Source organism: Stenella coeruleoalba (assembly GCF_951394435.1).
Source record: "Stenella coeruleoalba genome assembly, chromosome: 8".
Taxonomy (NCBI): domain Eukaryota; kingdom Metazoa; phylum Chordata; class Mammalia; order Artiodactyla; family Delphinidae; genus Stenella; species Stenella coeruleoalba.
Window position 1 is genome coordinate 103342177 of NC_137154.1, and position 21858 is coordinate 103364034.

Consider the following 21858-nt stretch of genomic DNA (forward strand, 5'->3'; position numbering starts at 1 on the left):
GTCACCTATCAGATACACAGATAAAGATATAAATATGTCTTGATTCAGTATGCAGGAAATATCTCGAATATACCTGTATGCTGCCAAACTCAACGTTCTCATAATGGAAATGTGCACATTCAGCCATCTTCGGAAAGTGACCTTTAGTGAAGGGTAACCTGAAGTACATGAAATAAATGAGATACAAGATACTGGAACAGTCAAAATTACTAAACTTAAGGAGGAAATAAAACAGGTTGAAGAGCTCATGCAACAAGCAAAACTATTTAATAAGCACATGCACATGAGCACATATATCCACACGTACCTTTTCAGAAATACACAGAATCAAATGGAAATTACATTCAGTGCACAAGTCAAAACCAAAAGAATAAAATAAAGTAAAATAAAAAGCATCACTATAGTACTCTTCTAATCCTGACCCATGTCAATGGCCCTAGAAAAACTAGGCTTTCAGTAAATGTTATGGAAACTGTCAACAGCCTGCTCTAAGCAGAAGCAGCATTCCCACCACAACATACAAAACCAGATTTTACCTGTGAATGTTGTCACAGCCCATCAGTCCTGGATTGGTGGGTCTGGATGCAGAATGAACATTTTTATCCTTGTCTTTCCTCTACTTAGAATAAAAACATAGCTATCTAACCCTTCACCAGGTGAAAAGACGGTTTTTCTGCCTAAAACTGAAACGGATACCTTCAGATATTTCACTTAATAGTCAAATACTGGCATCCATCTCAGGATTTCTCAAAAGCATAGCTGAGAAACAGCAATTTCATAACTCAAATACCAAAAGTGATTTTTCCAAATGACTGAGAGCATGTATTAAAGCTACCAAAAAGGACATACTTGGATTGTTCCCATTGAACAAATGCAACCTAATACACAATAACATAAAAGTTGTTACAAGAACAAAATTAAAGTGTATTTTTAGATAAGTAGATAATCCTCAGACCTATTCTGCTAACAGTTGAGTGATAATTCAAGGCTTAACAGTATTAATTTAATGTATGGACAGTAAGAGCTCATTTAGTAAGAAATCTGGATAAAAGTTTTAACAGAACTAAAGAACTGATTTCCGTTGATAGAAATTCACTTAAAACCCGCTGTAAAATTATACTTACTTTTTCACATGTTTAACCTTCATACTGGCTGTACTGCCACATGTCTTAAGACTAAGGTCTCCAGGAATCTCTGGAATGTCTGCTCCTCTTGCCTTAAAAAAATAAAGACAAAGGATTTATGACTATCCCTTTATTATGAATACATTTAAAAAAGCAGACTATAGCTCATTTCAATGGTTCTGCTGACTCCACACCAAAAGAAATACATACAGATTTAATAATCTCTTCTTCAAATTATAACTTACTTGACTTTTAATTGTTAAGAATAAGGAAAAATATTCACCTAAAAATATTTAACTTTACTGTAAAAGGAAAAACTTTTTGTCAAACTAAGAATTTTCATCCTCTTATAATCAAATTTTGAAATCAATTATTATATTATGTGCCTCAGCACAAACTAAAATCTCCCCCAAGAGTTGTTGGAACAAAATAACCGTGGTTACAATGATCAATAAAAGTTTAAATGGTATATGTGAACATAATTAGGAGATCACAACATACGTTTCTCACACTAAAATCTGAAAGTACCATCTATGTAATACCTCCAAATTACTTCTTACTCTGCCAGTTTTCATAGTAGTGATTTTTTAACTTTAGTGAAACATACACCTGCATCATTTTAACAACAGAAACTGGAAAATGAAAAAGTTCTTCACACTCTGGAGAAAGCAAACAGCAAATCCAAATATCTATATTAAAAAACAAATTCATGCTATATAATCTATGACTTGTAACAGAAAAAATTAGTATAGCCAATGTCACATAATGCAATAGGGGAGAATAATGTGGGTTGAGCATTTAAACTGAGTTAAGAGGAGATCCACAAAGAAGATGAGGTAAATATATACAGTGGAATATTACTCAGCCATAAAAAAAGAACGACATCTTGCCTTTTGTAACAACATGGATGGACCTTAAGGGCGTTATGCTAAGTGAAATTAAGTCAGAAAAAGACAAATACTGTATGATCTCACCTATACATGGAATCTAAAATCAAATCAATACAAAAAAAAACCAAGCTCACAGATACAGAGAACAGACTGGTGACTGCCAGAGGTAGGGGTGGTGGATAGGTGAAAAAGGTGAAGAGGTCAAAACATACAAATTTCCAGCAATAAAATAAATAAGTCATGGGGATTTAATGTACAGCACGATGACTATAATTAATAATACTGTATTGCACATCTGAAAATTACAAAGAGAGTAGATCTTAAAAGTGCTCATCACAGGACTTCTCTGGCGATTCAGTGGTTAAGACTCCATGTTTCCAATGCAGGGGGCATGGATTTGATCCCTGGTTGGGGAACTAAGATCCCACATGCCGGGTGGTGTGGCCCCCAAAATATATTTTTTTAATTAAAAAAAAAAAGTACTCACCACAAGAAAAAAAAAAACGTTTTGTAACTATTTATGGTGACAGATGTTAATTAGACTTACTGTTATGATCATTTCACAATGTATACAAATATCAAATCATTATGTTGTGTACCAGAAACTAATACAGTATTACACATCCATTATACCGCAATAAAATAAAAACGAGAAGAAACTGACAACATCAGTTCAATTTTTTTTTTTTTTCCTTGCGGTACGCAGGCCTCTCACTGCTGTGGCCTCTCCCGTTGCGGAGCACAGGCTCCGGATGCGCAGGCTCAGCGGCCATGGCTCATACGCCCGGGCGCTCCGCAGCATGTGGGATCCTCATGGACAGGGGCACGAACCCGTGTCCCCCACATCTGTAGGCGAACTCTCAACCACTGTGCCACCAGGGAAGCCCTGCTAGTTTTTAAAAATGTTTTCTTATTTAAAAAAAAAAGAGCCAAGGAGGACCTTCAAGATGGTGGAGGAATAAGATGTGGAGATCACCTTGCTCCCCACAAATACATCAAAAATACATCTAGATGTGGAACAACTCCTACAGAACCCTACTGAATACTGGCAGAAGACCTCAGACTTCTCAAAGGGGTGCTGGTGCTCTGGCTGGGTGTCAGGCCTGAATCGCTGAGATGGGAGAGCCGAGTTCAGGACACTGGACCACCAGAGACCTCCTGGCCCCACATAATATCAATCAGTGAGAGCTCTCCCAGAGATCTCCGTCTCAACACTGAGACCCAGCTCCACTCGACGACCAGCAAGCTCCAATGCTGGACACCCCATGCCAAACAACTAGCAAGACAGGAACACAACCCCACCCATTAGCAGAGAGGCAGCCTAAAATCATAAGAAGTTCACAGACACCCCAAAACACACCACCAGTCACAGTCCTGCCCACCAGAAAGACAAGATCCAGCCTCATCCACAGGACACAAGCGGGCACCAGTCCCCTCCACTAGGAAGCCTATACTACCCACTGGGGACAGACACCAAAAACAACGGGAACTATGAAACTGCAGCCTGCGAAAAGGAGACCCCAAACAGTAAGTTAAGCAAAATGAGAAGAAAGAAAAATATGCAGCAGATGAAGGAGCAAGATAAAAACCCACCAGACCAAAAAACTGAAGAGGAAATAGGCAGTCTACCTGAAAAAGAATTCAGAGTAATGATAGTAAAGATGATCCAAAATCTTGGAAACAGAATGGAGAAAATACGAGAAAAGTTTAACAAGGACCTAGAAAAACTAAAGAGCAAACAAACAGTGATGAACAACACAATAAATGAAATTAAAAATTCTCTAGAAGGAATCAATAGCAGAATGACTGAGGCAGAAGAACGGATAAGTGACCTGGAAAATAAAATAGTGGAAATAACTACCACAGAGCAGAATAAAGAAAAAAGAATGAAAAAAATTAAGGACAGTCTCAGAGACACCTGGGACAACATAAACACACCAACATACGAATTATAGGGGTCCCAGAAGAAGAAGAGAAAGAGAAAGGGACTGAGAAAATATTGAAGAGATTATAGTTGAAAACTTCCCTACTGTGGGAAAAGAAATAGTCAATCAAGTCCAGGATGCACAGAGAGTCCCATACAGGAGAAATCCAAGGAGAAACATGCCAAGACACGTATTAATCAAACTATCATAAATTAAATACAAAGAAAGTATATTAAAAGCAGCAAGGGAAAAGCAACAAATAACATACAAGGGAATCCCCATAAGGTTAACAGCTGATCTTTCAGCAGAAACTCTTCAAGCCAGAAGGGAGTGGCAGGACATATTTAAAGTGATGAAAGGGAAGAATCTACAACCAAGATTACTCTACCCAGCAAAGATCTATTCAGATTTGACGGAGAAATTAAAACCTTTAAAGACAAGCAAAAGCTAAGTGAATTCAGCACCGCCAAACCAGCTTTACAACAAATGCTAAAGGAGTTTCTCTAGGCAGGAAACACAAGAGAAGGAAAAGACCTACAATAACAAACTCAAAATAATTAAGAAAATGGTAATAGGAACATACATATCGATAATTACCTTAAATGTAAATGGATTAAAGGCTCCAATCAAAAGTCGCAGACTGGCTGAATGGATACAAAACAAGACCTGTATATATGCTGCTACAAGAGACCCACTTCAGACCTAGGGACACATACAGACTGAAAGTGAGGGGATGGAAAAGGATATTCCATGCAAATGGAAATTAAAAGAAAGCTGTAGGAGCAATTCTCATATCAGACAAAAGAGACTTTAAAATAAAGGCTACAAGAGACAAAGAAGCACACTACATAATGCTCAAGGGATCAATCCAAGAAAAAGATATAACAACTGTAAATAGCTATGCACCCAACAGGGGAGCCCTCAATACATAAGGCAAACGTTAACACCCATAAAAAGGGAAATCAACAGGAACACAATCATAGTAGGGGACTTTAACACCCCACTTTCACCAATGGACAGATCAACCAAAATGAAAATAAATAAGGAAACACAAGCTTCAAATGACACATTAAACAAGATGGACCTAATTGATATTTATAGGACATTCCATCCAAAAACAACACAATACACTTTCTTCTCAAGTGCTCATGGAACATTCTCCAGGATAGATAATATCTTGGGTCACAAATCAAGCCTTGGTAAATTTAAGAAAATTGAAATCGTATCAAGTATCTTTTCCGACCACAACTCTATGAGACTAGATATCAATTACAGGAAAAAACCTGTAAAAAATACATACAGTTGGAGGCTAAACAATACTCTACTAAGTAACCAACAGATCACTGAAGAAATCAAAGAGGAAATCAAAATATACCTAGAAACACATGACAATGAAAACACGACGACCCAAAACCTATGGGATAGGGCTTCCCTGGTGGCGCAGTAGTTGAGAGTCCACCTGCTGATGCAAGGGACACAGATTCGTGCCCCGGTCCAGGAAGATCCCACATGCCGCGGAGTGGCTGGGCCCGTGAGCCATAGCCGCTGAGCCTGCGCATCCGGAGCCTGTGCTCCACAACGGGAGAGGCCACAATAGTGAGAGGCCCGCGTACCGCAAAAAAACAAACAAACCTATGGGATGCAGCAAAAGCAGTTCTAACAGGGAAGTTTATAGCAATACAATCCTACTTCAAGAAACAAGAAACTTCTCAAATAAACAACCTAACCTTACACCTAAAGCAATTAGACAAAGAACAACAAAAAAACCCAAAAGTTAGCAGAAGGAAATAAATCATAAAAATCAGATCAGAAATAAATGAAAAAGAAATGAAGGATGCAATAGCAAAGATCAATAAAACTAAAAGCTGGTTATTTGAGAAGATAAACAAAATTGATAAACCATTAGCCAGACTCATCAAGAAAAAAGGGAAAAGACTCAAAACAGAATTAGAAATGAAAAAGGAGAAATAACAACTGACACTGCAGAAATACAAAGGATCATGAGAGATTACTACAAGCAACTATATGCCAATAAAATGGACAACCTGGAAGAAATGGACAAATTCTAAGAAAAGCACAACCTTCTGAGACTGAACCGGGAAGGAATAGAAAATACAAACACACCAATCACAAGCACTGAAATTGAAACTGTGATTAAAAATCTTCCAACAAACAAAGGCCCAGGACCAGATGGTTTCACAGGTGCATTCTATCAAACATTTAGAGAAGAGCTAACACCTATCCTTCTCAAACTCTCCCAAAACACAGCAGAGGGAGGAACCCTCCAAAACTCATTCTATGAGGCCACCATCATCCTGATACCAAAACCAGACAAAGATATCACAAAAAAAGAAAACTACAGGCCAGTATCACTGATGAACGTAAATGCAAAAATCCTCAACAAAATGCTAGCAAACAGAGTCCAGCAGCACATTAAAAGGATCATACACCATGATAAAGTAGGGTTTATCCCAGGAGTGCAAGGATTCTTCCATATACGCAAATCAATCAATGTGATACACCATATTAACAAACTGAAGGATAAAAACCTTATGATCATCTCAACAGATGCAGAAAAAGCTTTTGACAAAATTCAACACCGATTTATGATAAAGACCCTCCAGAAAGTAGGCATAGAGGGAACTTTCCTCAACATAATAAAGGCCATATATGACAAACCCACAGCCAACATCGTTCTCAGTGGTGAAAAACTGAAAGCATTTCCACTAAGATCAGAAAAAAGGCAAGGTTGCCCACTCTCACCACTATTATTCAACATAGCTTCAGAAGTTTTAGCCACTGCAATCAGAGACGAAAAAGAAATAAAAGGAATCCAAACTGGAAAAGAAGTAAAACTGTCACTGTTTGCAGATGACATGATGCTATACACAGAGAATCCTAAAGATGCTGCCAGAAAACTACTAGAGGTAATCAATGAATTTGGTAAAGTAACAGGATACAAAATTAATGCACAGGAATCTCTTGCATTCCTATATGCTAATGATGAAATATCTGAAAGAGAAATTAAGGAAACATTCCCATTTACCATGCAACAAAAAGAATAAAATACCTAGGAATAAACCTACCTTAGGAGATAAAAGACCTGTATGCAGAAAACTATCAGACACTGATGAAACAAATAAAAGATGATACAAACAGATGGAAAGATATACCATGTTCTTGGATTCGAAGAATAAACATTGTGAAGATGACTATACTACCCAAAGCAATCTACAGATTCAATGCAATCCCTATCGAACTACCAATGGCATTTTTCACAGAACTAGAACAAAAAATTTCACAATTTGTATGGAAACACAAAAGACCCCTAATAGTCAAAGCAATCTTGAGAAAGAAAAATGGAGCTGGAGGAATCAGGCTCCCTGACTTCAGATTATACTACAAAGCTACAGTAATCAAGACAGTATGGTACTGGCACAAAAATGGAAATACAGATCAATGGAACAAGATAGAAAGCCCAGAGATAAACCCATGCACATATGGTCACTTTATCTTTGATAAAGGAGGCAAGAATATGCAATGGAGAAAAGACAGTCTCTTCAGTAAGTGGTGCTAGGAAAACTGGACAGCTACATGTAAAAGAATGAAATTAGAACCCTCCCTAACACCATACACAAAAAAACCTTAAAATGGATTAAAAGAAACTCGGTACTGTACTACCGCAGGAAAGCAAATCAAGACTTTTATCTCTCATTTTTTAATTCTCCTGGCTAATAAATATCTATTAAAGTCTAAATTAATAAAATAAAATTATTCATTTAACAGCTCTGTTTTTATGGTTAAAAATATTTACTCTTACTATTTTGATGTACATTGCTAAATAATCTTCCAGAAAGGAGTATGTGCCTATTTTCTCACAACCTCAAGAACACTAAGTATTACCGATTTTTATCTTTACCTGATAAAATTACTTCATCTTTTTTAACAATAAATAAAAGAGCTGAACAAAATTCCACAATTTTAGTAGACATCTGTATTATTTTGCATAATTTATTCTTATATTCTTTATTTTTATATTTTTCAGAGTAAAGAACACTTTAAGTTAAAGCTAGTAATATTTGTGTGACATAATATATCAAGATACTTAATAATTTTCCATTAAAATTATAAACCTGGAAATTGTAGGCATTACACTTACTGACTTCAAGACTTACTACAAAGCAAGAGTAATTTAAAACAGTGTGGTACTGGAGTAAGGATGAACAAGTTAATGAGATACAACAGAAAGTCCAGAATTCAAAAGAACAGTACTGTCAATGAATAAGACTGATACAAGTTCCTAAAGTATGCTAAAAGGAAAAACCCTGAACCTTCTCAATGATACACAGAAAGTCATTCAAGGTGAAAATTCACTCAATGTGAAAATTAATAAAATAAAAGTGAACACAGAAAAATAAGTATTAAGATACCTTTAAAAGGAAACAAAAATGTACTATGTGTAAGAGAAACAATAAATTCAACGGCATCAAAATTAAAAACAAAGAAGCCATACCCTAGCACGTATAAAAAAAACTCCTTATAATAAAAACCGACACCCCAATTTTTTAAATGGCAAAATATACGAACAGACACAACTAAACATACAACTACCCAATAATCCTGCAATTACACTCCCAAATATAGACCCTCCCCCTGCAAAGTACTCATATGTACAACAAAAGACATGTACATAAATGTTCACGGGAGCTTTATTTATAATCACCAAAAAATGGAAACACAAATATGTATGAAGGGTAGAATAAATTATGGTGTATTTATGCAATGGAATGCTGTGCTTGAAAAAAGGTATTTATTAACACATTAAACAACATGACTAAATCTAGCTGTTATTACAGTATGTGAAAGAAGAGAGTTAAACTTCAATTAAAAATTAACAGAAAAATGTCAAAAGAAATTTTTATGGAACTTAAGCTGGTTCTACATTTGCCTGGAATAGTTAATGATCACTATTAAAACAATGAGGAATGAGGAAAGAATACAATTCCAAAGAACAGAAAAAGAAAACTGTTTTCTAACTTATTTTATGATAGCAGTTAATACAGACATCAAAACCAACCAAGAGACTTTCAACACCCTCCAGGACTAGACTAAGATCTAGACCTAAACTAAAACAACCAGAAAAGCTGGATAAAATGTGTAAACCAACTGTTTTAAGCACTAAAGTTCAACCATACAGAAAAGACATAAGAGGTGATATGATCTTTGAGAGAAACAAATTATGTAAGATGAACTCCATATTCAGCCAAACTGTTGAGATGCAAGCACTCCCAAACCACAGCAAGGACTACAGTCCAAACAGAAAGCAGCAGTATTACTGGGGAGGAGAAACAGGTGTCACGTTTCAAAGCTGCCATATGACTGCCCCTTAAAGGGAAACTCCTAGAAAGGAGAAAACTACTACAAGTGAATGAAAATATTCATATACAAATGAACCTAAAATAATTTGTCATTCCTGTTCTCCACATATACAGGAAAAGCCTAAGAAATCTAGCCAAAATTGTATAACCAGGAGAAAACTCACTAACTAGAAACAGACCTAGAAATAACAAAAGTAATGGAACGAGCAGGAAAAAAATGTAAGAACACTTTGTAAATATGCTCAAGGATGGGGAAAAAACAAACATAATGAAGAAAGAAATGAAAACTGAACAAAAAAATCAAAGGGACTACTATTGATGAAAAAATATATCTGAAACTAAAAACACCTAAGAGCATATTAGACACAGCAGAAGAAATGATCAGTAAGCTTAAAGAAAAGCAAGAAAAACTATCCCCCCCAAAATTTTTTTTTGGTTTTTTAGTTTTTGTGCTTTGTGAAAGAAAAAAGACAGGAAAAAGTCACAGTGACATGTGGGACAATATCAAGCCATTTAATGTAAGTGTAACCAAAGGCAAAAAAGGAGAGGAAAATGCCGTCCTCTCCCGAGGCTGGTGGAAGAAGAGGCATAGAAAAAAATTTTGAAAAAACCATGGGTAAAAAGTTTCCAAATTTCATGAAAATTATAAACACGTTATACAGAAAACTCAATAAATGTGAAGTATGATAAACACTTTAAAAAACAACAAGGCATATCATAATCAAATGGCTGAAACCACTGATAAAGAGAAAATCTTAGCAGCTGGGGAAAAAGGATACACATTACATTCACAGGAATAAATATGAGAAAGGCAGAACACCTGGACTGAGTTCTTTCAACTGCTTTTTAAAACAACTGTCTATACAATTCTATATGCAGTGAAATTTATTTCAAAAACAGAATGTGAGGTTTCCAGTCTCTTCTACTGTTTATAATAAAAACTCTACAGGAAATAAAATGAAATAAAATTAAAACATGCAACTACCCTAAAAGATTTAATGAGAGCAGATGAATCGGGGAGCAAAGTTAAACTTGAATGAAGAATGACTAATGCAGTGGCAGTGTACTTCCTGGTTTTGTCCCCACCCATTACCTCTTGAATTACCCAAAGACAGGCAGAATCAGGATATGAGTAACAGGCACAGTGAGAAAAACTCTTCAGGAAGTCCAACTTTCTGGCCAGAGGACTTGAGGGGGAAATGCCCCTCAAATGTGGGGAAAGTAACCAAGAGATTTTTTTCCTTTTTCTTATTCCAAAATGGCGCAAGGACAGGCCTGAGAGCAGCACTTCAGCTGCAGCATGGGCACATAAGACCCTAAGTGAAGAACCCATTCTTCTGAAGAGAGGAACAATAAAAGAGGACCCTATTGTGTAAAGACTGTGGGGGTAATCCTTGGTTTTTTTTCCTCTCACGTTTTTTCTCTCTGTACTTAGACCTAACAGCAGCCCCAGTCAGGAAAAACTGTATGCGCTAAAGCGCCATCTTTCCAGCCAGAGAAACCATGAAAAGCATCATCTGAGGGCAGACAGTGTGTGCAAAATCCCCAATAAAGGTAAGAGTACAGCAAACGCTATGGAACTGAACTGATGTTGAACCCACCAGCTAAAGAAGTCCAGAAAGAAATTTCAATCTAAACCCAATCAGGCTGATGCCTGATAAGATAAAAAAGTCAACACTCTCCAGAGGATTTCAATAGGAGTCAGATTCACAGCATAACATTCAAAGAGTCCATGATACAGTCCAAAATTACTAAACACACCAAAAACCAGTAAAACCTGAACAATTCCCAAAGGAAAAGATAATAAAGAAGTGCCAAATATGAGATGAAACAGATGTTGGACTTACCAAAAATTTTAAAGCATATGTACTCATACACAATTGCCCCTTGAACACCACGGCAGGGTTAGGGGCACTGATCCTCCCTCCACACAGTCAAAAATCTAAGTATAACTTACAGTCGGCCCTCCATATACGCAGGTCTTCCATATCCGAGATTCCGCATCTGCAGACTCAATCAACCATGGATCAAGCAATACTGTAGTATTTGCTACTGACAAAAATCTGCATGTAAGTGGGCCCATGCAGTTCCAACCCATGTTGTTCAACAGACAACTGCATTATAAACATGCTCCATCAGATATTGAAATCAACAGAAAAACAGTAACTCCTTAATGAAATATGTAAACTAAAAAGAAAGACCAAATTAAAAACTTTAAATTGAAAAATGTGGTATCTGAAATAAAACATGCTGTCTTGGCTCCACAGCAGAATGGAGATGACAGAAGAAAAGAGTTAGTGAACCTGACAATTTATCCAATGTATAGAGCAGATACTTAGAAGTTTTTTAAAAGACTGAAAAATGTGAATAGACCCATATATATACCCATGGTAAAGAAACATAATGGCACAGAAAAATAATACTATTTGAAGAAATAATTCCAGAAAACATTACAAATTAGTTGAAGGATATATATTTACAGATTTAAGAAGATTAACAAAATTAAAACAATAAAATCAAAGAAAACCAGAAAGCATCATAAGCTGTTGAAAACCAAATATAAAGTAAGTATTTTGAGACCAGACAGAGAAAAAATAAATATTACGTATAAGGTAATAAGGATTTAAATCCTTACTGGATTTCTCATTAGAAACCAAGAAGACCAGAAGATAATGGAGAAACATTTATAAAATGCTGTAAGACTCTCAACCCAAAAATTACATCAAGTGAAAATACCTTTCAGAAATGAAGTAAAAGAACATACTCAGATGAAAAAAATTAAGAATTTATCACCAGCCCATAGGTTCCAAAAGAAATGCTAAAGAAAGTTCTTCTTATAAATGGAAAATAACAGAGTAAAATTTGAAACTTCTGGTATAAAGGAAGAGCAAGAGAAATGGTAAATAATTGGATAAATGTAATAAATCATTAATCTCCTCTGAAGTTTTTAAAAATATATGTGCCAGTTAAAAGCAAAATTATAACACTGTTTGATGTAATACTTTAAAAAAGTACGACATAAAGGGGGAAGATAAAGGAACCTATGTGGTGGCAAGCTTTCTACATCTTACTTGAAGTATAAAATAATAATTCTAAGGAGAATATAAAAAGTTAGAAAAATGAAACCAACAACAGATTTAAAAGATAAAACACCGTGAGCAGGTAGATTATCCTAGGAATACAAGATCAGTTTAATATCTGAAAACAAATCAATGTAGTTCATCACATTAACCAAAAAAGGGAGAAAAAAATCACGTAATCATCTCTGAGGCAGTAAACACATTTGAAAAAATTCCAAATCCTATTCATGAAAAAATAAAAATCAGTAAACTGAAATAGAAAAGAACATCCTTAATGTGATAAACAGTATCCAGAAAGAAACTAAAGGAAACATCATACTGAATGATGAAATATTTAAAGTTCCCTCCTCCAATATCAGGAACAAAACAAGGATGCATGCAATTACCACATCTATTCAACATCATTACAGAGTGCCTAGCCAGTGCAATATGGAATATATGGAATATATATGCACATATAAAATCCAAAAGAATTTACAAACTCTTAGAATTAACAAAAGAATGCATCAATGTCTCTCGGCATAAAATAAATATACAAAAATTAATTACATATCTATATATTAGCAGAAAATAAAATTTTAAATCAAGAAACTTTTACCTACAACAATAATTATAATAATATTGAGGAAAACATCAAATACCTAGGAAAATACCTATTATATGAAAAACCTCTACACTAAGAACTACAAACGTTTTTCAAAATATAAGAAAATATAAATTAATAGATATATTATACACATACACACACCTCATTTGCATAGCTTTTAAGACACAATATTGTCAGGGTGTCAGTTTCCCCCAAAATTATCTACAGATTTACCTGTGTAAATTGGCAAGCTAATTCTAAGGATGTATATGGAAATGCAAAAGACACAGAAGTGCCAAGGCTAAGAAGAGCAAAGCTGGGGTACTTACTCTACCAGATAACAAGCTATGCTATAAAATTAAAATAACTAAATATGGTATTTCCCCAAGAACAGAAAAGTGGATCAATAGAGCACATTAGAGAATTCAGGCAGCAGCCAATAATATGGCCATCTGATTCAGGACAAAGGCACGACTGCAATTAAGTCAGGAAAAAGGACAGTCATTTTAATAAATGGAATCTTTTTTTTTTTTTTACCATTTTCTTCTTATAATGGCAAAAGTACAAAGCTCCATATGAATAAGGTTATTCTTCGCAGGACTGTCTCTAGTAACTAAAAGGTGGAAACAACCTAGGTGCCCATCAAAAAGGGAATGGTTAAATAAACTGTGTTCCATCCACACAATGGAATAGCCACAGCTATAAAAGTAATGAGGAAGATTTCGATCTATTGCTATGAAGTAACCCTCTGCATATACTGAGTGGGGGAAAAAAACATTACGTAAGAACAGGCTACCCTTTATCTAAAAAGAAGGTAAATATGAACATTTTGTATATAAAATGTATATTATGTATAATTTGTTACACTTAAAAAGTGAGAAACGATGACCAATTAGAATGTTCACATATGAAAAAAATAATAAAATGTTCACATATGAAGAACAAAGAGACAGGGATAGAAGCCTGATTTTTCTGAATGCTTTATTCGGTCATTCAGATTTTAGGGCCATGTAAAATGTTTTAAATATTTGTAAAAACTAAGTTAAATTAAAATGGGGGAAGAAGGCAAACTCTTAAAATCAAAACCCAAATAAAATAAATGAACATAATCATTTAAAGCTGGAGGCTTAAGCACACAGAGAGGAATTACTGCAAATGACAGTAATGCAAAGTAATACATTCCAAATATGATATATCCTAGAGATGAAAGGAAACAAATTGTTTTCAATAATAGTTGCATTATTCCTTTAAAACTATTAAAAGTAGATTAAATCAAACTAGTAATTGTTAAGGTCATTAAAAAGGTTTTCAGCATAAGACATAGTTCAAATATAAAGCAAAGACATTAAGTAGAAACCCTTACTCATTTCCTTTGGGGGGCGGGTGGCAGTGTTTAAATAAGACTGGCAGAATGGCAACAGACAAATGTAGAAGGCATACTGAAACTAGATTACAGCCAGGTATATAGCTGAGCCTTCTGTGATAGGCTAGTGGATACAATTTTTAAATGGGAATTCAATATTACTACAATGAGACGAATTTGGAGCTGATTATATACTCAAGAATGTGAAGTAAGTGTCAATGGCACTGCAAGTTACTGTGTGACAGGAAAGAGGGAGCAGATCACAGGGCTGTTTTATTCCCAAATTTATCAAAATTTTTATAAAAACATATATGACATATTTATCAATTTCATAGATAGGAGAAAACTTAAAAGCATATTAATACTCTGAGGGACAGAATTCAAGAGATTTTATTTAATAGGTTGCAAAGACAAACTAAAATGATTATGAAGTTCATCAAGAATAAAAATTAAAGCCTTCAATTTATATTCAAAACTCAATTACATAAGTATGGGGGAACACACTTTATTTGACAAGAATTTGTGTAACAAAATCTAAGCCCTATAGTTTACCACAAGCTAAACATAAGCCAAAAAAAAAAAAAAAAAAAAAAAAACCCTCACTGGTAAAAGACTAATGCAGACTGAAAAAACTGTATCATCTATAACAAGGAAAGTATTTGTTTCTCCATGACCTGAACCAGTTAAACCACATACCGTAGAGTTCATCCATTTCTGGAAAACATAATTTGATGTTGAAAAATTGCAAAAATAGGAACTGGCAATGTTTTATCCTGTTTGCGTCTATGCTCCCTAACCCAGAAAAATATTCTCTCATTCCTACCACTGGTACAGATCTTTAAACAATCCTTCAAATGCCAATTCTCTTGATCCCAAATCCAAATAAAACTCTAATGCTGAATGGGTAACTGTAAACTGATTTAGCGTCAGTGTAACACACTATCCTCTGATACAGAACCACAGCACTGGCTGCTTCCACAGTGAGCCCCACACAACGCCTGCCCCTTCCATATTGTCTGCGTGTGTGACTATCTTCTCCAAATACTATGAAGTCCATCTTAACAGGTATCAGCAGGATGCTAATGGGTATTACACATTTTTAAATAAGGAAAAAAAGAGTATGGGAAGGTATTTAACACATAATCACAGAGCTTCGAGAAATCTCATTAAGCCATTCCACCGTAGAGAGGAAACTGAGACCAAGAAAGTAGCAACCTGCCATAGTGCATTAGCTGCAAGGGTTAAATTGAATTATCACAAAACCTAATATCTCTAATATAGACATATGGAAGGAAAAGTTCAAAGACAGTGGAATTTTTTTAAATGAGAAATTACAACAATGATAAACAGCTCTATTCCTATCAAAATATGAAAGACTAAAAATTTTTAAGATTGAAAATATATGGCACAAAAGCCCCTAAACATTATTATATGAATTAACAAAACTTCTTGACAAGTAATGTAGGGATCCTCACACTCTTTGGTTAAGTAATTCCCCATAATAGTAAAAAGAAAACGCAAAGTTCAACATAAAGATATTCATCAAACTGAAGAGTATAAAACAAGCTCAAGGTCCTACTAATTAATAAAATATCAAAAACACATTCTGTATTATAGGGTATTATGTAGTTATTATATTTGTTTATTAAGAGTTTTCATTTAATACCAATTACAACACACTGTATACATATATTTCTTCCAAGCAATAGGTTTTATGGAGTATTAGTGGTTTTAAAATTTCTTGAATATTTGTAATTTTCATCAACTAATGTTATCACATATGTTAAACATATTATGAAGCATAAAGAAAAACTATATAACCCTGTTAAGCAAAAAAATTCTAAAAGGGCCCCCAACCCCACCCCTGACAAAATTCCCACCTCCTGGTTATTCAAACATTAACCTAGGTATTGCTGTGAAAAGATTCTGCAGATGTAAAGTCTCATGTCAGTGAGATCTTAAAGTATGAAAATTATCTGGGTGAGCCTAATCTAATCACATGAGCACTTCAAAACCAGAGTTTTCTCCAGCTGGTAGCAAAAGGGAAAGTCAAAGACGATTTACAGAATGAGAAGGACTTGAGGTGCAACTGCTGGCTTTGAAGATTGAGGTAACCAAGTGAGAAGGAATTCAGACAGCTTATAGGAGGAGAAACAGTCCTCACGCCACCCCACACCCTGCTGGCAGCCAGCAAGGAAACAGGGACTTCAGACCTAGGAACCAAAAGGAATCACAAGGAACTAGATTCTGTCCACAACTGAATGATGTGGGAAGCAGATTCTTCAGTCTTCAGATGAGAGCCCAACCTAGCCAACACCTTGATTTCAACCTTATGAGACCCTGAGCAGAAAACCTAGCTCAGCTTGCCCAGACTTTCTACCGACAGAACTGTAAGATAACACATGGGTACTGTTTTCAACCCCCAAATTTGTCGTAATTTCTTACACAGCAACAGAAAACGAATACTAACAATGTGGACATTTAAGACCCTAGAAATTCCCAAGTGACCTCAGGCTTTAAGTGCTCCTTTACTTCTCATGCAATTAAAACTCCCTCTCTTCCCAGGACTGTGAGGAGAAGCCTCAGAAGCTCTTGCCTTCCAGAACTCCCAGAACTCCACAGAATGCACTGACTTCAGTACTTGCCCAAGACTCTGCTGAAGCATCCCTCACAGGAGTACGCTGCCCACACAAAGGCAAGCCCTGGAAGAAAGTGCAAATTCTGCGGGTGGGGTAGGTATCTGATGGGAGGTATACAGATGTGACTCAGTGCAAGAGCCATCTCTCCCTTCTCCCTTGTAACCCTGTGTTTCACTGTGCACACTAAAATCTGTTCCATTTCCCATCTGCAGCTCTCAAGACCCTCACTCTTTTCTGCTATGAGGAGGAAAACTTAATTTCTTTCCCTATCCATGGCAATGTTTTGTATCCCCCCTTCACAGGTGTCCCAACACTATGTCCACCAGCCAGTCTTTTCCAGAGATCTCTTCCCGCCAGTAAACCAGCCAACTCCTTCACCTATGACACTTCCCATAATGTAAAATGGCGAATATTCTATTTTCTCTTCACTGCAGCACCTTAATAACAAGGTAGAAAGCTTATATTAAATGGAGAAAAAAAGGAAACAAAATTGTATACGGTTTACAACTGTCAAATCATATTCCCAGACATGATGAGAAAGCGAAATATATCAACAAAGCAATATTCTTTGAAACTAACAATTTGGGGAAATTTATATAAGAAAATCATGGTTATATGGATGTTACGTTAAAAACTCTTTGATTACAAGAATCATGAAGGAGCTGCAATGAACATTGTGGTACATGACTCTTTTTGAATTATGATTTTCTCAGGGTATATGCCCAGTAGTGGGATTGCTGGGTCGTATGGTAGTTCTATTTTTAGTTTCTTAAGGAACCTCCATACTGTTCTCCATAGTGGCTGTATCAATTTACATTCCCACCAACAGTGCAAGAGGGTTCCCTTCTCTCCACACCCTCTCCAGCATTTACTGTTTGTAGATTTTTTGATGATGGCCATTCTGATCGGTGTGACATGATATCTCATTGTAGTTTTGATTTGCATTTCTCTAATGATTAATGATGTTGAGCATTCTTTCATGTGCTTGTTGGCAATCTGTATATCTTCTTTGGAGAAATGTCTGTATAGGTCTTCTGCCCATTTTTGGATTGGGTTGTTTGTTTTTTTGATATTGACCTGCATGAGCTGCTTGTAAATTTTGGAGATTAATCCTTTGTCAGTTGCTTCATCTGCAAATATTTTCCCCCATTCTGAGGGTTGTCTTTTGGTCTTGTTTATGGTTTCCTTTGCTGTGCAAAAGCTTTTAAGCTTCATTAGGTCCCATTTGTTTATTTTTGCTTTTATTTTCATTTCTCTAGGAGGTGGGTCAAAAAGGATCTTGCTGTGGTTTATGTCATAGAGTGTTCTGCCTATGTTTTCCTCTAACTACTGGGCATATACCCTGAGAAAACCGTAATTCGAATAGACTCATGTACCACAATATTCACTGCAGCACTATTTACAATAGTCAGGATATGGACGCAACCTAAGTGTCCATCAACAGATGAATGGAGAAAGAAGATGTGGCACATATATACAATGGAATATTACTCAGCCATAAAAAGAAACGAAATTGAGTTATTTGTAGTGAGGTGGATGGACCTAGAGTCTGTCATACAGAGTGAAGTAAGTCAGAAAGAGAAAAACAAATACCATATGCTAACACATATATATGGACTCTAAAAAAAAAAAATGGTCATGAAAAACCTAGGGGCAAGATGGGAATAAAGACACAGACCTACTAGAGAATGGACTTGAGGATACAGGGAGGGGGAAGGGTAAGCTGGGACAAAGTGAGACAGTGGCATGGACATATATACACTACCAAATGTAAAACAGATAGCTAGTGGGAAGCAGCCGCATAACACAGGGAGATCAGCTTAGTGCTTTGTGACCACCTAGAGGGGTGGGATAGGGAGGGTGGGAGGGAGGGAGATGCAAGAGGGAAGAGATATGGGGATATATGTATATGTATAACTGATTCACTTTGTTATAATACAGAAACTAACCACTGTAAAGCAATTATACTCCAATAAAGATGTTAAAAAAAAAAAGAAATCATGAAGGAAACATACCAAAATAATCTCACCACTATGGGAAATCGGATTACTGGTCTCTTTTTTTTTTAAAACCACTCTTCTGCATTTTCTATGTAAGCATGCTAAACATTATCAGCGTCTATGAATTATAATTAAAATCCAGCCATCAGTCAAAAATAAACTGTTAAACATCACACAGTAATAAAAGAGCTAAAGATATTCATTTAAGGAGAATTTGCAATATCTTTCTTTTCTTTTATTCAAATTGCAAATGTTTTCCTAGCTTGATGGGTAAAAGAAACCAGTCTCAGCACCACATATGATGGACACCTATCAATCCAAGGAACAACAAACAAAATACACACCTCCTCCAAAATTACCTCTTCCTCAAATTTATTCCAAAAGAAATAATCCAGCTGCTCTATCAATCCTCATTCTTCTTTAGAAAGCAGGCATTAGACAAGAAATGCAAATGTTGGCAAGAACATGGAGAAAAAGGTACCCTCATGCACTGTTGGTGGGAATGTAAACTGGTGCAGTCACTGTGGAAAACAGTATGACGGGTACTCAAAAAACTAAAAATAGAACTACCATATGATCCAGCAATCCTACTTCTGGGTATTTATTTGAAGAAAACAAAAAGACTAACTCAAAAGATATATGTACCCCTATGTTCACTGCAGCACTATATAAAAGCAATCTAAGTGTCCACCAATAGGATGAATGGATAAAGAACACACGAACACAGACACACACAGACACACACACACAGAGGAATATTACTCACCCATAAACAAGAATGAAATCTTGCCATTTGCAACAACATGAATGGACCTTGAGGCTATTTTGCTAAATGAAATAAGTCAGACAGACGAAGACAAATACTGTATGATTTCACTTATATGTGGAATCAAAAAACAAACAAACAAACAGAACAGAACAGAAATAGACTCACAGACAGAACAAACTGGTAGTCACCAGAGGAGAGGAGGGTAGTGGGATGAGTGAAATAATGAAGCAGATTAAGAGGTACAAGCTTCCAGCTATGAAATAAGTAAGTCATGAGGATGTATGTATATAGCATGGTTGACTACAGTTAATGACTTTGTATGGTGACAGATGGTAACTAGATTTATCCTGGTGTTCATTTTATAATATATAAAGATACCAAATCACTGTGTTGTATACCTGAAACTAACATAATATTGTAACATAATATTGTAAGTCAATTATACTTCAATTTTAAAAAAAGAAAGTAGGCAATAGAGAGGGAAAAAGTCCAAATACAAAGAGTATTTTTTAAAAGTCTAAGAAAAGTGTACCAATGGTCTCACTTTTGTTTTAAAAAAGAAAGGAAAGAGAGAAGGGGAAAAAAGAAAAAAAGAAGAGAAGGGGAAAAGAAAAAAGAATTCATATTAATATCTGAGAAATGATATAAAAATGTAGGAAAATTCAGGGCATTTTTCAAGGAGAAACAAATGGTTCAATTTGTCCAGAGAATGAAAATTTCATTCATTCAAAAATTATTTACTGAGAATTTACTATGCCAGGCAAGGGTGCTAAAGCAGCAAACAATAGTGATGAAGTCCTCATACTCAAGGAGCTTACATTCTAAGGGAAAAGAAAGACAATAATCATACAAATATTCAGGATTTGCAAGTACTACGGAGAAAATTAAAACAGAGTAAGAAAGAAAGAGAGAAGAGGATAGGGTTATTACTTCACCTAAGGTGGCAAGTAAAGGCAGCACTAGGGTGTAACATCTGAAGAGAGGTCTGAAGGCGGAGCGAGAGCCATCTTTGCAGATTGTGTAGGAAGAGCACTTTCCAGGAGCAGAGAACACAAATATAAGGCCCCAAAGTAGGGGAATGTTTGGCTTATTTGAGAAAAAGTAAGGAGGCCACTGTGACTGGATCAAAAATGATCAAGCTTTTGCTTTTAAGAAAAATGAAATGAAACCATTTATAACAAGTGCAAGGTTTTGAACCTGGGGGACTGGAATAAAGTTAGCGTCATTAACATAAACTGTAATATTAAAAAGAAACAACTCATTTCAGGGAGAGGAAAGAGAGGATTTAGTGAAAATGTGTGGCCCATGGTTTCTACAGGACCTTCATGTAGAGAATGAACTCTTACAGGGCTAGAGCTATGGACATGGCAGTCATCTGCACAGAGATGACAGTGCAATCTACACGAACAGTAAAGAACTAGCAAGAAACAAACATAAAGAGACAAAGCACAGACCCCTGTGAATGCCTACATTTAGCAGGTAGGAAGAAGAGAGACAGGAAAAGACCAAACCTTCAGGAGTGAGTGGGTGTGACTGTGATGTGCCAAGTGTGAATTTCTGTGTGTGTATGAGTGTGAGAGTGTGAGAGTGTGTGTGTGTGTGTGTGTGTGTGTGTATGTGTGTGCATGTGTGAGAGAGAGAGAAAGAGAGAGGGAGAGAGAGAGAGAGAGACCACGCTCCAGCACCCGCTTGTTGCTGGAGAGGGAGAGAAGGCAGAGGAGGGGGACAGCATGTGCCTGAGAACACACAGTGTTGACAACACTGAGCATTAACTTTCCGTCTTCCTTTTTAAATTTTTTGGTATTTTGGAAGTTCAAAATTTGTAACTGGTTTTAATTTTCCTGACTCTGGTTGTTAGCGTATGTGTGAGCATTTTCAGCCAGGACCATTGACTTTATTTTATCAATAATAACTTCATTTGCTACAACATGACCTGCTGCAGCACTGAGCCTTGAACACATTTATTTATTTGAATGGTAGAAAAAGCAACTGAAACTGTTCCTAACAAAAAAAATTCAAGAATTAACAGGCTCCATTTTGAGAATTTTGCAGTGATCAATACTAAAAATAAAGTGAATGGAAAAACACTAAGAAGTATGACAAT

The 21858-nt window shown here is 35.9% G+C and overlaps 1 protein-coding gene across 7 annotated transcripts in view; it reads right to left on the reverse strand.

Annotated features, from left to right (window-relative positions):
- Nucleotides 1-21858, reverse strand: part of ARHGAP32 (Rho GTPase activating protein 32) — a 272293-nt gene that overhangs the window by 127947 nt on the left and 122488 nt on the right. For all 7 annotated transcript variants that reach the window (XM_079929489.1, XM_079929486.1, XM_079929487.1 and 4 more), the window contains 2 exons: nt 1125-1216; nt 74-158 (listed from right to left, as the gene is read on the reverse strand). In XM_079929489.1, the coding sequence (XP_079785615.1) occupies nt 74-158; nt 1125-1216 (177 nt within the window). The remainder of the gene's footprint in view (nt 1-73; nt 159-1124; nt 1217-21858) is intronic.